Source organism: Akanthomyces muscarius, chromosome 3 (genome assembly GCF_028009165.1).
Source record: "Akanthomyces muscarius strain Ve6 chromosome 3, whole genome shotgun sequence".
In the NCBI taxonomy this organism is placed as follows: domain Eukaryota; kingdom Fungi; phylum Ascomycota; class Sordariomycetes; order Hypocreales; family Cordycipitaceae; genus Akanthomyces; species Akanthomyces muscarius.
The window spans coordinates 2,106,889-2,126,889 of NC_079243.1; the positions used below are offsets into that span (position 1 = coordinate 2,106,889).

The window sequence follows — 20,001 nt, forward strand, 5'->3', positions numbered from 1 at the left end:
CGAAACACAGTCAAGTTGTGATTAAAACATGATTATAAGTCGGGTGGAGTAAAAAAATCTGTCAAGTGAATTACGACCTCACTTCAAGCCTATATCAACGCCCCACCGCTTGCATCAGGCTCGCCACCCTACAGCTGTGGATGCCATCAGGACCATCGTCCTGGAAGAACTGTCGAACTTTTACGTGCTGCTTTACCTCGCCAAAGTAAATCGGAAACAGCTGCGTGTAGTAAATTGTCATAAAAAATTGTTGATTCAAAAGGGCCGCAGGGATGAAGTACTTTGCCGAGCAGTACATGTTTTCCGGCCACTCCTTCGCCAGCTTTGAATCACTAACAACCAGAGCAGTACGAATTCTGAGAAAAGAATTCTTGAAATCATCATCGTTGGCAACCGGTGCGATATTCTTTCCAAGCCACAAAGGGGGTACAAAGAACGGAGCGGGCACCGTGCCGGCCCACTCCCAGTCGATGATGCCTTTGATGCTGAAGTCCTCAGCCAGTATGATGTTGGACGGCTGCAAATCACCATGAGTAAGGACAAACTTGTGCTTTATACTAGAGGATGCGAAATCCTTCATTCGATTCTCGAAATCTTGCAGCGCAAAGACGAGGTACTGCACATCAAGCAGTCCCATTTCCTGAACAGGCTCCGCAGCACGCCTAAGCAGAAGGGAATACATTTGGTCTGCGTATCTTCCCAAGCTGGCGGTCGTTTTCAGCAGGCTCTGCATTCCGTTTCCGCGCTGTTCTCTCGCGTCAATGTCCATGGGTAGTGGAGCAGTGATCATGAAGGTCCCGTCAGAACCGAGCGCCAATGCGCCGGCTGCGTCAAATTCCAGGCCGCGCATCTGCGAGTGAAAGTCGGCGAGGTGCGCATAAAATCTGTTTCGATTTTCATCGGTCGTGTCTGCCAATGAAGATTGACTTAATGACTCTCCAGCAATGTAGTCGATGATTATAAAACACTTCCCCGTGGGGTTCCTCGGCCCAGGCTCGGCCGAATAGCCATGCGCGCGCACCCGAGGTATGGGAATGGTTGTCCTTGAAGTGACATATCTAATCAATTGTCAGCAGAGCAGCTTTGAAGAACTGGCCGAGAAAACGATACTTACTCCATTGTCGCAATCTCACTGTCTAACTTGCGATGTGCGTCTTGCAGCACGGGAGTGAGCGGAAATCGCACCACCCATCTCGTTTGGTCATTTGTAAACTCAATAAAGTAGCAAACGTTATGGCTGCCTCGCTTGTGCTCGCGGAATTCAGAGCAAGCCTGGCTACCGTGATAGTAAGAAGCAAGAGCACAGACGTCTTGCGTGTCGATGGATCGAATGTAGTCGTCTTTGAGCGCCTCGCTCCTCGTCCTCCAGGAGTTATGCCCCTCCTCAGCGGCGCTCGGCGATAGTGCTGCTGGGGCCATGTTTTGCCGCGGCAGAAACGATACCGTATGCAAGTTTCCCCGCTTATATCGTGAAGCAAATCAACTCTGAGATGGAGATCAGACGATACTACCATGAGCCGAGTAAGACCAAACCGTTGGAAATGGCACGCTCGAGGATCCCCACCCACGAACCTTGATCGCCTCTGTAGGATAGACTAAACTGCAACACTTGCTGATGTGTATCGTGCGAGGCAGACAGGCGACCTTTTCTATCACAAGGAGATTGGCAATAGAAGATGGCGATAAAATATGGAGTCATGTGATTCGGGCCAATTGATCCGAATCGGATAGTGAAAAGGCAATCATATTTGCCGTGGTCGGCAGATAAATATACAACAGGGGATGGTCACCTAGCCCATGCATACGCCAGATATGAAACAGGCACAAATCGCGACAGGGATTGTCAACGAGGCACAAAATTATGACTTTGTGATCTACATTGATTTCATTCACCCCTTTGGCTTTGGGCCCAGCCTTCTCATGCGCATCTCAAATAAGTCACGGGGCTACGCCGTCATTCGTGGTGGCCAGATTGCATACCCCTATCGAGATTATGGCGATGGCATCTTCAGTGTATCACCGCTGCTCTGCATGAATGATGAGTGGAGAAGATGAGAATAAAGGCCCAAAGAACGTTCTGTAGCCAGTCCGCCCTCCTTCCAATTGAACTCATTGCTCGTATCCCGGCGGCAGCTTTTTTCCGCCTTGAAGATGTCATGGTCAGATTTTGTCTCGGAAGCGCACTGTGGCTTGAAGACGCATCTGACCGATAAAGTAAGGAAAAAGAAAATATCTTTAATCGCCGACTAGCTGTGCGTACCATGTGATGGATTACGTGACACGAGACAATGTCACACAGCGTATCTGTCGTCGGCTTGTACCGTCTTTTGTGAGGCACACCGAAGTTGCTTCGCCTCATCACAAGTAGCAAATTTTACTTTTTCCTTGGCATCACCAGTAGTGCGATGTTCACTTTGTAGCCTTTCACGACTTTGTAATAAATTTTAACTTTTCCCTTCAATGCAGCGGCTCTATTCAAACCTCGAACAGAAGCCTCACAGTTTATGCAGCGTAATTTCCAAGGCTATGCTCATGTAAAAGTCACGATGTGGTGTGAACAAACAATTCCTCTAATGCAAAACGCCACCAACACATTAAATCAACTTGTATCCTTCGCGCGTTTCCGTTTATTTCCGGCCCAGCACATTGAGCATATTTGATCGAGTGTCGGGGTAGCCTTCGAATGATTTGCGGCGGGCGGCCTCACTTTCAGGCGTGTTGTACGTGGAGAAGAAACGGTCCATGGTGTTGGACGCAGTGGTCAATTGAGACTTGACATAGGTGCCGACAGCAAGAACTAGATTAGTTAGTTAGACATTCCTTTTTTTTTTCCAGAACTCGCAGCGGAGGGAAGACCGCGTACCGGATGTGCCTGCTATCAGGACTGGAAGGGCTTTCGGGTAGGTGCGTGTAATGGCGCTTGTAACAGGGGCAGACATTGTAGGGGATTGTCAGTTGGAAGTAGGGCTGTTTCCAGGTTGAAGCTCTTTCTTGAGTTGCAGTATTGTTTGATTTGATCTTGAGTCTGATTTACAGTACAGCTACCACCTATTCCACGAGATTTATGCTTTTTATATTGATTTTTCCTGCAACAAACCATTTTCATCGCGACTCCTGCACGTTCCGATATGGCGTGGTTTCGCAACTACCATCTCCTGCTTCTGGCACGGTGGTGGCCTGACATGCCTGACATGGCCGACCGCCAAGCCGGGGTGCACCGAAAAGTTTAAATACTCCGCCGCCTCCCACGCGGGATGTGCAGGAACAAAGGACGAACGAAGGAGCGGATTCTGGAACCATCACCTGTTTTTCTAATTAGTCGTTCATCACTCTGCATTTGTGTAGTCGCCGTAGCGTGCTCGTGCTTTCGGCTGACCAGCCCTGCGAGATTGCCCGATGCATGACCGCACACCCATCAGCTGCAAGGCCCCTAATAAGGCTAGGCGTCGTGTAACTATTTTGCGTCCGCATCTTTTTAGTGGTCCAGAATAATAAAGTAGGGCGCTGGGTCGAAAACGGGTAAGAAGGAGCGAAGAATGCAACATTCATCGATCGACCCATCCAGTACATGGCCCGTCGCCTTTTGTTGCTACAAGTAGATTCGCATCGCTTATCAGTTTTGGATGATGCTCCAGTTCCTCGCAGCAGAATACGAATTGCTGAAAAAGACGGCGGCATTGGAAACGGGGCGTTCACTTGCTAGCCTCCCTCCTTGCCTCCAGCTACTATCACCAAAATAGCATAACCCGCATTTTCCCCAGCCAAATACCGAAAACTCCATCGTCATTGCAGCGATACAAGAGGTAACTCGTCGAACCCATCTATTTGACTCGATGACAGCATCGACTGTATCGCCGACGTCCCCCGAAGCTATTTTGCGTCCACATGTGCCAAGTGAAAGAACATCGTTGGGCGACAAGCCCGCATCCACAATATTACCTAGATGGATTGCTGATGCTAAAATATTACTTCCACCAACCGCGTCCTGTCTCACCCACCAGGAACTTTACTCCGTACTAAGTATGCCTGCCTATGTTCCTGCATCACACTCTGTAATCGGGCCGTCCGCCGCATGTGGGCGCACTACAAATATGCTTTGTCTGGGCCGGGGATTCCGGGGCCAGCACGAGGTTGCAGTGCAGAAGAACTATATAAAGACGTGTGTCGCCCCGGCTGAAGAGAGATGCTGAATGAGAAGACAGATCAATCACCTTCTCGCAATTCAAGATGAAGTTTTCTGTGATTGCCCCCTTCCTCCTCGCCGGCGTCGCTCAGGCCTGGAAGCCCGAGGACCGCGACCTGGCCGCCTTCAACATGACTGCTCGCTTTGAGCAGCTCGGAAAGCGCTTCAAGCCTGACCTGGACAAGGGAATCAACAAGATTCGTGGTGTCAACTTTGGTGGTAAGTGCGCGACCAAAACGATTACGCATTGCGACGCTGACACAACCGTTTAGGCTGGCTGGTTAGCGAGCGCTGGATGATGACCAACGAGTGGGACAATGTCATGGGCTGCGCTGGATCTGCGTCCGAGTTCAACTGCATGAAAGATCACTACTCTGGCAGCAACCGCGCAGAAGGCAACCGCCGTTTCGAGAACCACTGGAGAGACTGGATCAACGAGGACACTGTCCAGTCTGTTCACGACGTCGGCCTGAACACGATCCGCATCCCCATCGGCTACTGGTCCTACGTCGACATTGTGGACAAGAACAGCGAGCCCTTTGCCGATGGCAATCGCATGCTTCCCTACCTCGACAAGGTTGTCGCCAAGGCTGCAGACCTGGGCATCTACGTCATCATCGACTTCCACGGCGCTCCTGGCGGCCAGCAGGAGGATGTCTTCACCGGCCAGCTCAACAAGCCCGCCGGCTTCTTCAACGACTACAACTTTGGCCGCGCCGCGAAGTGGATGTCCTGGATGACGCGCCGCATCCACACCAACGACGCCTACCGCACCGTCGGCATGATTGAGGTCCTCAACGAGCCCGTCTCCCGGCACGACGAGAAGGGCCGCTACCCGGCCCCCGGCGAGGACCCCGGCCTGGTCCAGAACTACTACCCCGCGGCCCTCAAGGCCGTCCGCGACGTCGAGGCTGAGCTCAAGGTGTCCGACGACAAGAAGCTCCACGTGCAGTTCATGTCCGCCAAGTGGGATTCGGGCAACCCACGCGCCACGAGCGCCGTCGCCAACGACCCCCGCGCCGGCTTCGACGACCACAACTACGTCAGCTTTGGCTTCAAGAACGAGGAGCGCGGCGACCAGTACAAGCTGATGAACCGTGCCTGCACCGACTCGCGCGTCGTCAGCGGCGAGGACTTTGACATCACCGGCGAATGGAGCATGACCTCCAACGTGGACTGGCACAACGCCGATTTCTTCAAGAAGTGGTTCACTGCCCAGCAGCAGCTCTATGAGAAGCCTGGCATGTCCGGGTGGGTATTCTGGACCTGGAAGACCGAACTCAACGACCCTCGTTGGACCTACTCTTACGCTACCTATCTCAAGTACGTCCCCACCGATGCCGCCGCCCTGGAGCACAATGTGTACCAGGATGTCTGCTCAGGCTTCAGGTAAATAACAGCCTCGGGAGGATTATGTACATTTTTAACATCTATGAATGGAACGTATACTATATTTCAATGCTTGTCAAACGTGTCCAAGTCTGGTGTTTCATTATCTGTGTGCCCATTTTCACGTTTACATAACCATTCTGTCTTTAAATACAGAGTCTGTCGTGTGTGATTAACCCCGCCAGACTCAGTTTACTTCCGAGAGGATCCTGAAGATGTAAGAAGCGTGACAGTGCAAATCTTAGCTTGTGGTGTTTGGTTTGGGCGCGTACCGTTGGGATCCAGCGCATGACCTTCGACCACCGGGCAAATTGCGCCCGAACAGTAGTACAGTTTGCATGTATAGAGTCAAGACACTGCACTACTACATGCAAGGAAACAAAATACAAGAAGACATCGCGAAGGACACTGTCGACTGTCTCCATATTACTTTTGCTTCTGCACATGTTAGCCGCAGTAATCGTGGGCTCTGCTAAACACGTGGATAAGGAAGTGTCCCGCCTACCACATCCGCAATTGAACATTGCTCTTTACTTGGCTGCCTGGGAGAATGCCTGCCGAAGCTCAAAAATGGGAAATCATTACCATTGCTGTATATCTTTGTTTTGGCTTTGGAAGTCAGCTTCCGGGCATGTCTCCGTGGTAAGCCACTGCAAGCCTGCTAGGCGATTGCATTCCGTTGTCGATCGAGAACTCGGCCGCACCTGCTTGGCAAGTACTGTAACTCGGCAAAGTTGTTGTTGACTCCCACTATGAAAAGACTGCGCAGCGCAGCGGTTTTGCTCATGTACCTAACAATTACAATTATGTCAACATTTAGATGTAAAGTATCTCGCAGGCATGGTTGGACACTGCCAAGTGGGTGACAAAAAAAAGGACGCAGCTCTAGATAGGATATAGAAGTAGTGACTTGATACTACTTTTTATCTTTTGCTTCCATATGAGCATATTTATTCTTTCTAGGAATTATTTGCTATTTTCTAATTTGCTTTTACTCTTCTTATTCTCCCTGGCTTGCTTAATTTTCTCAAGATTTTTGTATTCCTCCCTTTTCTGCTACCCCCTTGGCTGCTCACAATTGAAACCATGGAAGCATAGATGTCAGATTTCGTCATAGGCGCCCCCAGCTTGGCCTTGGCTGTGCACGACGGCGTCATTCCCCAGTTGTTGTCCAGCCACGGGGCCGCTCAAGCCTCCACGGGCGCTAATCAAGGCAACCAAGGGTGCTATCACCTTTTCGCTTTAGCCTCCTTCAGGGCCTATTTCAGGATTGTTCTTAATGGCTGGCTTTTTCACTGTGGGTATGTCAGCTTGGCCCCCTGCGCGCGCGGGGGCCAAGGCATACTGGTTAGTTGCGGCATTGCTTTTGTTACTTACCCTGGCAGAAGATTCCTGAAGGGAAAAGTCAAGTACAAGAGAAAAAGTCGCAAAAGCTCGGTCGAAAAAGGCTTGGTCATTTCAACTGCTGCAACACCTCAGATTTTAATGCGTGCGCCGTCTTGAAGGAATGGAATTCGCAAATACACGGGATTGACACTGGCAGCCGCATCGCGAAGACATCCGGGCTAAATCCTCCCGATTCCTACAAATGCAACGTCGAGACAACTACCGAGCACTAACATCCACGGAAGGAGGGTTGGACTGCAGAATCAATAAAAGTCTCTAGGGTCTAGATCCTCTAACTTGGTGTGCGGACTTTCTTTTCTTACTGTGTGGTTGTATCAGAGCCTGGCTGTCGTTTAGAAGGATTATTCGATGGCGACCTGCCTGGCTGCCGGTGTGCCCTTTGAGGCACCCGCATCAAGATCGGCGGGCCGTCGTTATTTCAACGATAATTTCAGCCTAATTTGCGGTTGTGGTGGCGTCCTGCGACACCTTTGCAGATGTCGAGACGACTTGCGCGGTCAAGAGGGGACACCTCTTCATCTCATGTGGCGGTAGATTGGCTCAATCGTTTTGGAAGGCAAAATCGCATCGGCTCTGCCATGCCGGAATGCACTTGTTCGTCTATTTTGCTTCTTCGTTAAAGATTTAGGCTGGTCCAGCCTAGATGCTCAGCGATACTACCATGATGAGCGACACTATTACTTACCCAATCGAGTAATAGGCCGGGGTTAAGAAGCTGACCACCCGCGCCACTAGGCGTCCCCAAAATAGCTGATTTTGTAGCTGCGCCGAACAAATCCTGGTGCTGCTCCATACATGACGGAGACAGGGCTGGCCGAAAATTGGGCATTGTTAATGGAGTCTATAAAGACTGGCTGGCCGCCTAATCGCCATCTATGTTGCGATTGAAATATCAGTCTCTGTAGAAAGGGGATCTCAGCAACATCATCATTATGCATTCCTCCATCATTACCTCGTTTGCCACCGCGGCTTTGCTCTCTGTGGCCGTCGCCAGGCTCGACAAGCCCGTCATCAAGCCTCCCTTTCCCAATGGCGGTCTCGGCAGCCTGGGCCCCGATCTCATGTCGTCGCTCAAGGTCGCCTCTCACACGACCGACGACTGGGACAAGAACCACCTCCCGCGCGACTGCAAGAGCCTCGCCCAGAACGCCGGCTTCTCGCCGCTCGACGTCAGCGCCTTCAACATCCACTACGATGACTGCAAGAGCCAGCCGTGGGTCTTTTGCCGCCACAAGGACTCGCCGCTCAGCAAAAAGGACATGACGGAGCTCTTTGGCCGCATGCCCGTGCGCATGCGCCAGTTCATCCGCCACATCATCGCGCTGCCGGGCCAGCGCTCCGCCGGCAGCTCAGGCGACAACATCCAGATGAACGGCGACGTCGAGATCACCGTCTTCATCCACGAGACGGGCCACTCGCTCGACTCGCACGCCTTCGACCCCAAGCTCGGCGCGCCCTTCTCCAACGGCAAGGCCTGGACCGACGCCTACAACAAGGACTCGGCCGTCACCGACGACTACGCCCAGACGTCGCAGCAGGAGAACTTTGCCCAGGAGACGGTCGTCTCCGTCTACGACAAGAACGTCAAGGGCGGCATCGGCAAGATCCAGCCCAACGCCCAGGCCATCCGCAACGCCTACACCACTCTCGAGAAGTACATTGGCAACATCATCATCCCCGGCGGCGTGTGCACCCACCGTCTGGAGAACAGCCCTTCTGTGCCCAAGGCCGACTCTGCCAGAACTCGTCTGGTCCCCAAGTCTGAGCCCGTCGGTGAGGGTCTGACCAGAATCGAGCCTATTGCGATGGGTCCCATCACCCCGGCTAGCTATTAAATTAGCCAGAACTGTCGTGGAAAGGGTACAGAGAGTTGGCTACGGTGTATATTGTCATGTAGTATAGACACGAGAATACGAATAAATAAATGAGTGAAAAACACCATAATATATCTGGTCGTACATGAGTGACAGTCCTGCATAATTGGACGTGAACAACTTTCGTGCTGCGTACGGCGCCTCCTGAGAAACCAGTGCTGACCGCTAATCACCCTAACAAATATCATTTTGTGTCAATGAGTTGTTGCCCTTGCTGTGATTATGAGGCTACAGTTCTGCAAGCACCATGCACGCCATCACCGGAGTAGCACAGAACTGTCCAACACCACCAAGACTCTGTAATCAATTGTTTGCTTCATACATTCATTTCAAAGCAGATAATACGGGAAAACCTGTTGCACCATCATCTAATGCAGTGGCACGACTTCGTTGCGCATCACTCCCGTCTAAGCTTGGAGGAGTACTATATATGCTGCTGACTCTCTGCCGTGTTATTGTAAAAGCTGCGTTGTAGAATAAATAGTACGATACACAAAAGAGGCCATAAAATGGAGCATGACATGGATCCCCCGATAGATCCTCCTCGCGATGTCATCTGGAGCGCCGGCAACCATGAGCGATGCTATACGCTTGGAGACAAATGGTTCGTCAAGAGACAGCTATATGACGAAGAGCTACCCGTCAGCCGCGATGGACGGCTCATCTATCCGATCTGGGACTCGGAGCGCCTTCGCAATGGGTACCTAGCGACCAGGTTCATCCGAGTGCACACGGACATTCCTGTGCAAGACTGTCGCTTATTCTTGGAGAATGGACTAATGTGCTTTGCCTCGAGACAGGTCCTCGACGCGGTCCCGTTGGAAGATGTCCGGCCAACACTCCCGCTCGCGGCCTTGACCGCTGTCGAGCGGCAGATGGAGCGCTTCATACTGCCGCAGCTTCGGCAGCACCACCGCAGCTACATCGGCAGCGTCGGCAGCACGATTCCGGTATTTCCGCCCCAGCGCGTCTACAGAAAAGACGGCCGCGACTGGGCACAGGTGTCATCGGTGGCAGACGCATTTGTGCTCTGCCACAACGACCTCTCGGGCAAGAATATCTGGCTAGACCCCACCTCTTTCAGAATCGTGGCCATTACCGGCTGGGAGTTTGCGGGTTACTCCCCAGAATCCTTTGAGCTTCCGCTGTGGAGGGCGGATGGCTTCGTGGGCCGACAGGAGATGCATGGCCGTGCACTGGCGCGCGACCTGTCATTTTTCGGGCTCCGGCCGTCGGATTTGCGAAACAACTATCCAATCTCATACCGAAGGTTGGGATGAGTCACAAGAGAGCAGAAGAGACCGTCATCCTGGTCCCTGTTGGTCGCCACTCCAGAGTGTTTCAATCGGTGCAGAGGCATAGACCGCCGTCGCCTGCAGCAGTTGGTCGCCGAAAGGAAGAGCAGCCGCCACGTCACTCCACGAGGTTAGAGTATAATTTATGCACTACTGACATATAGAAGTCTATCATGAAAATTGTAACGTTGCCTTTACACTCGATTCATCGTGGCGGGGAAAAGAAGTAAGTTATGGAGTATATCCGTTCGACAAACCCGCTCACAATGGGCCGATATCGATGACTATTCTGCAACCTCAAGAGCTGCATCATGCGATTAAAGGTGAGGTCTTTTTTTTTTAATCATTCTTAAACTTCTTAAACTTTTCACATTATTTTTCAAACAGGCATGAATGTTCATCCGCGCCCAAACTTGCGCGCAACTTCGCATGCGTCGCCTGATGGCTCGGCGATTGTCCGTGGCGTGGCCAAGAAACCCTAATTCAAGAGGCGTTGAAGAATTCTCTTGTGTCAGGACATAAAAGAAAAAAGATATACACCCAACAGTAGAATCCTAGGTTCATGCAGTCGCTGTTTGAGCAGTTCAGGGAGCCCCATAGCGGCCAACAAGAGGCGTTCGCCATGAGTCAGAGTCGATGGACGTTGTGGGTTCAATCAGCGCAAAATCTCCGACTTGTGACGACACGCTTGCATACAGGTAAAGAAATTGCGATATCTACATTTTTCGGGGTGAAGAAGGCTCCGGTACTCATCGGTCTAAATGATTGAGAATATCTGATGTGAATCATGAAGAGGAAAGAGATCGCTATGTTGTCCAGCTTGAACCGGTACGACGGCGTACGACGACAATGAGGCGAGAATAGAGTTGTACAGCATGATGATGATCCGGACTAGCCATCCATGCATTCGGATGCCCGACTGGAGCCACTTCGGATGCAGTTGCACCGAGCAATACTGCGATCCCTGACGAATAGTGGCAAAAAAGGAGTTTGCAATCGCGACATCTTTCTACCGACCGAGGAAATAGTGTTTAGTAGGGTGCTACAGAGGGCTCGATCCACTAGAAACGGCATCGATCGTTCCATGCCGAGAAAAAGATGTCCTGACACATTCGTTTAGTATGCAAGAGATAAACCCAACTTCTTCTCAGCGGATTGATAGTGCTTGGGTCATCAACCTAAGCGCATTCCTCAGCCCCGTCATCTCGACTGTGTCCTGAGCCACGTTGCAGAGCAGAGAGAGTTTTGATGCATGTATAAACGGCGACTACGTCCAAACGTCTTGCAATGGCGTCACGAACCTGTCGCGGACGGTGCCTGTTTCAAGTTGTCGTCGTTGTCGTCCTGTAAGCCCAACCACACCAACACCACACAATACAGCCACCCGAGCTGCCCTGGGCAGGGATCTGATGCATGCGGTTCAACCGGCCCGGCGGATCAAGCCATTATTCGCCAAAACATGGAAGCGAATACTAGCAGAAACAGTAACGGAGGACAGCCGAGAGCCTGCATGCATTGCCAAGAAGTATCATCGACCTTGCATCTCCTCGGAGCGGCGCTATACAGCACCATCGCCGAGAGAGTGTGTCGACAGGTTGTCCCTTGCTCTTTTCACCTTGCAGGCTAATTCTTGTTATTTCTTTCCTGCCTTCCGTGCAACCACGGCACTTGGAAAAAGATTCCAGATCAGGTCTTCTCGCTTAGACCGATATAAATGGGGAGCGGGCGCTTTTTTCTGAAACACATCTCCGAACTGGCAGCCTTGGCCTTTTGGGTCCGGCACTACTGGATTTTGGTACATGGGGAACGGCTCTCGATCGAGGAGGACGTGGAGAGGGCAAACTGTGGGATTTTGGTCAGCATTGAAAATTGTGGGCGTCGACTGTCAGCAAAAGGCAAATTGAAAATTTGTTGACAGGACAGAAGACGCGATGCGGCCCAAGAAGCGCCGAGGCCCGTTGGGCTTGCCCGGCGGGAGCGGGATGCGACACGCTACCAGTGTTTGAAGGGTAAACTTTACTGGCAGCTCCTATGGCCGGCGACTGTAGGAGGTGCAACATCTCGTTCGTCGCCTCGAGCTTTCGCTCAGCTGCCATGAGCCCCCTTTCGAGCATCAACTATGTGCCAGTAGAGTTTCTCGGCATGACGAAAGGATGTGTGAAGCCGGTAAGTTGTAACCAATGCCGTCTGCCCGAAGCTGGCTTGGAGCAGTATACAGTGGGCGCTAAAATTCAACCTGCTTTCAAGCTTGTAAGTCAGCCAGGCGCAGATTAATGACGTGCTTGGCTAACTTGGAGGTAAAGGCTGTGTGTGTATGCGCTCGCTCGCTCCCGACAGATGGCAATGGAACAAAATGCCTCTCGCTGATTGGACGGATAAAGGAAACTCCAATACTTTTCTGTCTCTTGCAAACACTGACTGGACTGTCAGAGCAACGAACAGATCTGGCTCCCTTGTCTGAAACGGTTAACCAAGTGGGCTGTAACGTGCGCCGGCAACCCAATGCCCAGACTCTCGGGCCTCTCTCTGCCTCGAGCGAGATCGTAGGGGCAGGGGGGCTCACTCACTCATCACAGCCATCGGAGCCAAGACACCGCGTGGTAATAGGCAAAGCAGAACACTCCAAGGACGCTGCAGATATTGTCTCGTTCCTCCCGCCGCCGGCCACCAAGGAAAAGGACCTGACAGGGATCCCCCCGTCTTCAGGGGTGCAGACGCACATCGTCGGCAGTTGCTTGGCGCGTCGAGTCTGTCCATGCGGAATTGCACGGAAAACTGGCGCCCGAAAGGCTGTTTTTCTCCTTCTTCCAGGGCGCTCATCGCAGGCCGGTAGATGCTGCCCCGAATCGCTCTCTTGCTGTGCTTTTCTGATTCCATCGAATTGTCAAAGCTCAGCCTTGCCAGAATACCCAAACCCGGGATAGAGCCTCGCTCATCCGGCCCATTGGCCCCCCCCTCTCCCATGAAACAATGACCCTCCTGTGCGCGTTTGATGTTGACGTGTGTGCCCGAGAGCAGCAGGAAATTCATCGTCCTATCCTGTCTTTGCTTTAACACAATGCGTTGTTAATGCACTTTTCCTGCATCTTCTCAGAGGCACGGCTTTCTATAATTTTTTTTATCTTTCTTCTTGCAGGTTCAGGGAGCGAGCACGCACGCATGCCACCATCAGCGATCTAAAACACGACGAAACCTGGGATCGTCAGCGGGATATGATATAATGACCCTGTGCGCCCGCCGATTTACTTGACAGGTCGTAGTTCTTCATTCACACGATCAATCGCACACACATAAATCGGCACACAGTCCTCGTGGCTTTCATCGGTCGACAAGATGACCCCTCCGGGCTCGGTAAAGCTGATCGGTCAAAATGGGAAAATCATCTCATACCCCAAGCCAACAGACGACTACGATGATCCGCTAGTAAGTCCATCCAGTCCAGCGCGCTATACATCCTTTCGTCGTGCATCACTGACCGATGGGCAGAACTGGTCGTTCCGCCGCAAGGCCATCCACTTTGGCATCATCCTCATCTACGTCGGCGTCACCTTTGCCTCTGTCGACCTCTCCCTGCTGCGCGACTCGCAGCTCGCCATTGATCTCTCCATGAACGCCTCGCAGCTCGCCGTCTCGACCGCCTTCCGCTACATCGGCATGGCGCTCACCGCCGCGCTCTTCATCCCGTTCGCCTACAAGTACGGCCGGCGGCCCGTGTACCTGCTCTCGCTGCTCATCCAGCTCGCCGCCGCCATCTGGATGGGCCTCGTGCGCCACACGTGGGAGTACCGCGCGGCCAACCTCCTCACGGGCGCGGGCGCCGTCGTCGCGCAGGCGCTCATGCCCATGACCATCACCGACCTCTTCTTCACGCACCAGTTTGCGTCCGCCTACGGCGCCGTCGTGTTCGCGCAGGGCGTCGGCTGCTTCGTCGGCCCGATGCTCACCTCGGAGATTGTGTCGCGCCACGGCGGCGACTGGCGCTGGATGCCGTGGGCCATGGCGGCCACGTTTGGCGCGACGGCCGTGCTCGTCTTCTTCGGCGTCGAGGAGTCGACGTTTGTGCCCAACATTGACAACCAGGTCGCCGCCAAGACGCGGCAGGAGGAGGCCGAGAACAACTTTTACAACCGCCCCGTGTCGTACGCCGCCAGCAGCCGGTACAGCACCGCAGACGACGCCGCCGACGTGCTGGACCTTGTCGACATGAACCGCAGGGCGGCCAGGACCAGCGCTGCGTACCTCGACCTGCCGCCCGGCCCGCGGCCGCTGCGGCAGCGCTTCGCCTTTGTCACGCCCACCGGACGGCCGATCCGCCAGCGCTTCCTGTCTGCGTTTGTGATTCTCGGCCTGTTTCCAGGCGTCGTCTACGCCGCGCTCACATACGGCTTCCTCATGGCCTGGCTGTCCATGTTCGCCCAGGTCGTGCAGCTGCAGATGACGCAGGCGCCCTACAACCTGGACCGGCGCGGGCTCGCGCTGCTGGATCTCGGCCCGCTGCTCGGCCACTTTCTCGGCAGCCTCATCGTGCCCCCGCTGAGCGACTACTGGATCGCGGCGAGGGCGCGCCGCAACGGCGGCGTCTACGAGCCCGAGATGCGTCTCTGGTTCGCCCTGGGTGGCGGTGTGTTTGTCGCCGCGGGCATCTTGATCTTCGGGCTCGGCATCGCAGACAAAGCCCCGATTGCCATCCTGCTGATGAGCTACATCTTCTTTTCGTTTGGGTACGCCATATGTCAAGAAACCAGCCTGACCTACATCACCGACTGCTACCACAACGTGAGTCATTCCAAGCCTTTCTCAAGCATAGTTGTAAAGTTAACACGTGTTAGATGATTGGCGATGCCATGGTCGGAGTCGTATTCTTCCGCAACACCGTGGCGGTCATCCTATGGATTGGCATCATGCCGCGAATAGATCCCGCGCGCATCAACTGCATCTTCATCTTTGTCTCTACCGCGGCATCTGTCGTGCTGATCATTCCCGTCCCACTGCTCATCTGGGGTCGCAAGGGCCGCGCCCTCACGGCGTCCAAGTACAGGGAGTACTCGCTCGCAGCGACACCGCCGTCGACGCTGAAGAAGATAATGGGAGATCGGTGATTGCGTGGAGTATACACGAGATAAGAGTTCCAGTGTAGGGCAGAATTCAAAAAGAGAGAGGCATGAGAGACCGCTGATTGCGCGAATAAAAGTGGGAAAGTAGTTTCAGCGCCGGACACAGTGTAATGGATTAGCGAATAGAGGTGGACGCCCCGTACTGTAATACTGTATAATAAGATACCACGTCAATATGCCGATCTTACTACGTATGAGTCGCCGCTCACAGCTCCTTTGGTTCGATGATCGGAGCAGCACTGCCACCCTTGTCCTATAAGTAACTGTGTCCATCCCACTCAAGCCCGCAACCTCGTGGCATCTTCAGCACCAAGGATGCGAAACAAACGCAAGCGGATCAAGTATGAACTGGCATGAATTGCCATTTGTTAATATTCAAGGAGTATCATATCTATCATTAATACGAGTCAACCAGCGTTGAGCCCATGGCTTACTCGCGCAGTCTTGCCCAAGTAACGCCAGCGACGTCAACACAGCAGATCCCATGATGCAACGCAAACAGAAAGAAAAAGGAAGCAAGTCTGATATGCCCGCATATCGTCTAAAATATGCTATTGACAATGTTGCTACCAATACTCGCGCCCGCGCCGAAAATCGCCGCGTTGCCCAGCTTCTTGCCAAACTTCTTGCCGTACTCACCCGCCTTGCCGCCCTGGCCGTCTTGCGCCTGCTGGCCGCCGCCCTCGGCCACCGCCATCGGGGGCACGTTGGCGTTGTACGGGTTCTGCTGGCCCGGCGGTCCCGCCGGGTATCCGTACTGCGGCTGCGGCGGGCCGTAACCCTCGGGTGCCTTGTAGTCCTGCTCGGGCATGACGTAGTTGCGCGGGAAGATGCCCTCCTGACCGGTACGCTGGTTCATGCCCATCCACCAGTCCTGGTTCATGTACTCGTAGATGGCGATGCGGTCGTCCTTTTCAAACGAGAGGTCGCGGGCGTCGGACGCGCCGTAGCGGTAGAGCGCGCGGGCGTGCGCGATGACGGGCTTGCCGCTGTTGGCGGTGGCGCCGCGCGGGGGCACGCCGGGCGCGGGCGTGTCGTTGTAGGACGGCGGCGCGGGTGACGTCGAGTTGAGGTTCATGTTCTGGAAGCCGTGCGTCGGCGGGGGGTTGGTCGGCCCATTGTCGCGGGCGGCGGGCGATGCGCTGGCGACGGACGGGGTCGGGATATTGGACGATGCGCCGTTGGCGTTCGCGGTCGTGCGGAGGGGCCCAGACAGGGACGACTCGGGCGGGAGGGATGCGTTGATGGTATCGAAGACGTTTTCGTCAATGACGCCCTTTTCGAGGAGGTTCTCCAGTTCCTACAAGCGAAGCAAGCGTTAGCAAATCTCTCAAGTCTCCTTTTTCAATCCCGCCAAGTAGGAGGAAGCCATGACGTGGAAGGGAGATTGCCGTACGTTTTTTATATTCCGGAGCGACCGATTGGTCTCCATGATGGTCTGACGTTCGGCGGACACCATCTTGGCGGGGATTTCGGCAACGATCGAGGACAGCTGGAGGGCCCTGTATCTCCGGGATTGCGGGAGAATGGAAATAAGCGAGGTTGACTGCGATCTCTCCTTCAAGAAGAGTCGTTGTCGACAGCGAAGAATGAGTAGGAAGATGGAGGAGACAAAAGACGGTTGGTTTGGCACGCGTGTCCGTGGAGATTGGAAACGGACTAGTGGGGGATTTCGGAGCGCGGGCCAGTCGGCTGTGGCGACGCCGCCGTGGCAGTGCAGCTTGGCGGCTCAGGTATCACAACGTATAGCATCGTCAGCTTGTATCCTGGGCAGGTATTACTGCATCATCTTTAGAGTACGATGCGGCGAGTGAAAAATGCAGATGCAGTCGTGCTTTGCAGTGAGAGTTCCTCTTCTGGGTTGGTGTTGGTGATGATGGTAGCACACCGGGAAGCACAAATGACATTGCGTATGTCCCTGGGCATCCAGCGGGCTGAAATTGAATTGCATTACTGCGTAATTGAAGGGATGGCATTGCAATGCACTTTTAATTGAGTCTGATTCAGGACTCTCAAAGTCCAGATTTTAATCCGTTTCAATCTCACGAAACCACGGATGCTGTAAAATCTCGGCCGCAGTAGGCCTCTCTGCAGGATCGTATTGTAAAATCCAGCGTATTAATTCCTTCACTTTTCGGCCCTCATCCTTGTCGATCTCAGGTTCCGCCTTGTCAAAGGCGTCTTCCATGGTTGGTCGGGGTAGTATCAACGGCTCGCCGCACTCCGGCACACCGCCAAGCATACAATTGAAGAGTGATCCATCCGGCTTGAAATAGCACGAGTACGTCTTCCAAGCCTTCGCATACGTGTCAGGCAAGGCACCGAGTCGAGCAGTCAACCTCATGATGTGGTCGTCATCTTCCCATTTTGAGCCGAGCACGCAGAAAAGAGGTTGGCCCGTGATGAGTTCGAAAACAAGGCAGCCGAAACTCCAGACATCAAGAGAGGCGCCCATTTCCCCGGCGAAGATCAATTCCGGAGCTCGCAATCCAAGCGGCGTAATGATCTTGCTTGGTTTCTCCGACAAGAAGTAGGCTGCTGCAGTTAGCCAACATTCTCGGCATTGCTGTTGCTACGTACCTCCGCCCATATCGGACAACTTAATCTTGCATCCGTTTTCGTAAGGAGTGAATGGTGCCAAAGGCTGCGGGATACACAGATATGGCGGTGCCCACAAGTCCTTTTTGCCGTCCAGTCTTTCCACAGGGCGGGAAATCAGCCTTGCTTCTGCGTCTTGTTTCTGCTGGAGCGTCTGCTCTGATACTGAGTCAATGTCCCCAAGCCTAAACAGCATGTTTCCCGGTTGGAAATCTCCGTGGGCAACACCAATAGAATGGAGATATGCCAAAGCTTGCAAAGCTTGCTTTAGAATACCATTTGCCATCTTGGGCGGGTAACGGACTTTCATCTCGAACTTGCGAGGGTTGAACTGGGGAAGTTCTTCGACCATGGTATTCACACTTGGTCCCATAGGCTCAAAGATGAAACATGTATGTGTTCCATTGGGCCCCTTATGTTCAAACTCTGCCAGGAGTCGCGTGATGCGCCGTTCGCCTTCTGGCGATGCCTGAGTGGCAATGTAGTCCAAGACTCGCTCCTCATTGGTCGGCCGTGAGATTTCAGAGACGAGTATCTTCAGCGCAACATAATTTTTCTGTCTTTTGGATGATCAGCATACCCATTCTGGCAGGGACACCATCATGGCTTCATGCTTTATAACATACCGTACATCTCGCGCCAGCCACACAGTCGAGTACGAGCCCTCGCCCAGCTTGCGTATAACTTTATACTGCCCGTTATCGAACAGATCACCGAGAGCCACTGGGTGATAGCCACCTGGTCGATAGTCTTCAATCCACTCACACGGCAATGATATTGGTTTGAATCTTGGCTCGTTGTCGTGCGTGGAAGTTGGAGGTGGAGTCGATGGCGGTGAAGAATTCATGTTTTTACCTAGCACGATGTAGAGTTCAAGGTCCGTAGCCAAAAGTGCGCTTTGTCTGCTTCAGGATGGCGAGTCTAACAGACTCGAGAATATCTCGACATCTACGAGACAATGGTGCATCTCCGTTTGGTGATTAGGCTGGGAGTCGTCCAGGTCGGTCAATCTGTGTGGCCTCATGTTACACAGGCCGCAGCAGGAAAGTACAGCCTCCACACGCCTGTGACTCCCCGCCGAACATTGGAGGAAAGGTGCAGCACAAAGGCCGTTCGCCGTCCAGCTATCAAAATGAAGGTCGATTTAATGTTCCACAGCGCTCGGGAAATTGCAATCAAAGTGGCGAGCATCCGGAAGCCAAACCACTGACTCTGCAATGCGTAGCAAGTTGTTCGCGTCCAGCTACATAATCTAGGAGACGCCTTCTGGGCAACGCATAGGAGCGTGCGGATGACTACCTACGGAGAGAGCAACTAGCAACGGCAAATTACAGACTTCAAAAGCCGAGCATGTCAGCGGCTCGCTGGGGTCCATGTGAGACAGATTCCAGGGTCCCCTCCGGCAGGCTGAACGAGGCATGGACGACAATCGGAAAAATGTGCGAACCTGGACGGCAATTTACGATTGGTATCAGAAATTCGATGTGTTGGCGGCTTCCAGCATCGGAGCCACGGTGTTGTGGTCTTAACTTGACGTAATGACGTGCCATTGGCGCAGTAACAAGAGTGGCACCGGAGGTTATTGGCGCAACGCGGCTTCTTCCAAAGACGGGCCCAAAGACTGAACGGGCCGTGTCTTGCCAACAAAGCGCAGAGCGACAACGAATTGCGAGCGGGAGAGCAAACTTGGGGGTGATGTGTGTCGTTTATCAGGTTCATCCAGCCGGCCCCCGTCACAGAAGCTTTTTGCAGCCTCTGTCAGGGGACCAGAAGCAGGGAGAACGTGAATTTTGCCAGTTAGGTCTCCATCACGGTGCAAAGTAGCTGGCGGGTGGAAACAAGGTTGGGGCGGGAGTCAGGGCCGTGAATCGCCCGGCCGAAAGAGCATGCGCAAGAAGAAGCAGGTTGTTAAATGACGATTAGACCATCCGGGATGGTGGGGGCAACCTGCGTGTAATCAGCCACCCATGTTTTCTCAGTCATCGTTTTCGCACCGGCTTCACTACAAGCGGGTGCCGATCACTTGGCAGTTGAGTTAGTAAGAAAGTCATGTTAGACCCGTGCCATAGGCAACAGATGTAGATTGTGGGATGCGGTATCACCCTCCAAGTGCCGCTTTGCTTTGTTGAGGAGAAGCTTGA

At 53.3% G+C, this 20,001-nt stretch overlaps 8 protein-coding genes across 8 annotated transcripts; 4 read left to right on the plus strand and 4 right to left on the minus strand.

The window, feature by feature from the left end:
* Positions 1 to 94: 94 nt before the first annotated feature.
* LMH87_002034 (uncharacterized protein) lies at positions 95 to 1,419 on the minus strand (the record flags this gene model as incomplete). The annotated part of the gene is made up of 2 exons (XM_056193423.1): positions 95 to 1,058; positions 1,115 to 1,419. 2 exons carry the CDS (start codon positions 1,417 to 1,419, stop codon positions 95 to 97), a joined length of 1,269 nt encoding a protein of 422 aa, XP_056050463.1.
* Positions 1,420 to 2,627: 1,208 nt separating this feature from the next.
* LMH87_002035 (uncharacterized protein) lies at positions 2,628 to 2,939 on the minus strand (the record flags this gene model as incomplete). The annotated part of the gene is made up of 2 exons (XM_056193424.1): positions 2,628 to 2,797; positions 2,864 to 2,939. 2 exons carry the CDS (start codon positions 2,937 to 2,939, stop codon positions 2,628 to 2,630), a joined length of 246 nt encoding a protein of 81 aa, XP_056050464.1.
* A 1,288-nt stretch (positions 2,940 to 4,227) lies between these two features.
* Positions 4,228 to 5,576, plus strand: LMH87_002036 (uncharacterized protein; the record flags this gene model as incomplete). Its single annotated transcript, XM_056193425.1, has 2 exons — positions 4,228 to 4,402; positions 4,456 to 5,576. 2 exons carry the CDS (start codon positions 4,228 to 4,230, stop codon positions 5,574 to 5,576), a joined length of 1,296 nt encoding a protein of 431 aa, XP_056050465.1.
* A 2,335-nt stretch (positions 5,577 to 7,911) lies between these two features.
* LMH87_002037 (uncharacterized protein) lies at positions 7,912 to 8,814 on the plus strand (the record flags this gene model as incomplete). The annotated part of the gene is made up of 1 exon (XM_056193426.1): positions 7,912 to 8,814. One exon carries the CDS (start codon positions 7,912 to 7,914, stop codon positions 8,812 to 8,814), a length of 903 nt encoding a protein of 300 aa, XP_056050466.1.
* Positions 8,815 to 9,362: 548 nt separating this feature from the next.
* LMH87_002038 (uncharacterized protein) lies at positions 9,363 to 10,133 on the plus strand (the record flags this gene model as incomplete). The annotated part of the gene is made up of 1 exon (XM_056193427.1): positions 9,363 to 10,133. The coding sequence occupies one exon, from the start codon at positions 9,363 to 9,365 to the stop codon at positions 10,131 to 10,133; it is 771 nt and encodes a 256-aa protein (XP_056050467.1).
* A 3,348-nt stretch (positions 10,134 to 13,481) lies between these two features.
* On the plus strand, positions 13,482 to 15,247 carry LMH87_002039 (uncharacterized protein; the record flags this gene model as incomplete). The annotated part of the gene is made up of 3 exons (XM_056193428.1): positions 13,482 to 13,571; positions 13,635 to 14,924; positions 14,978 to 15,247. 3 exons carry the CDS (start codon positions 13,482 to 13,484, stop codon positions 15,245 to 15,247), a joined length of 1,650 nt encoding a protein of 549 aa, XP_056050468.1.
* Positions 15,248 to 15,803: 556 nt separating this feature from the next.
* Positions 15,804 to 16,721, minus strand: LMH87_002040 (uncharacterized protein; the record flags this gene model as incomplete). The annotated part of the gene is made up of 2 exons (XM_056193429.1): positions 15,804 to 16,562; positions 16,659 to 16,721. 2 exons carry the CDS (start codon positions 16,719 to 16,721, stop codon positions 15,804 to 15,806), a joined length of 822 nt encoding a protein of 273 aa, XP_056050469.1.
* A 567-nt stretch (positions 16,722 to 17,288) lies between these two features.
* LMH87_002041 (uncharacterized protein) lies at positions 17,289 to 18,707 on the minus strand (the record flags this gene model as incomplete). Its single annotated transcript, XM_056193430.1, has 3 exons — positions 17,289 to 17,797; positions 17,843 to 18,420; positions 18,487 to 18,707. The coding sequence occupies 3 exons, from the start codon at positions 18,705 to 18,707 to the stop codon at positions 17,289 to 17,291; spliced, it is 1,308 nt and encodes a 435-aa protein (XP_056050470.1).
* Positions 18,708 to 20,001: the final 1,294 nt, after the last annotated feature.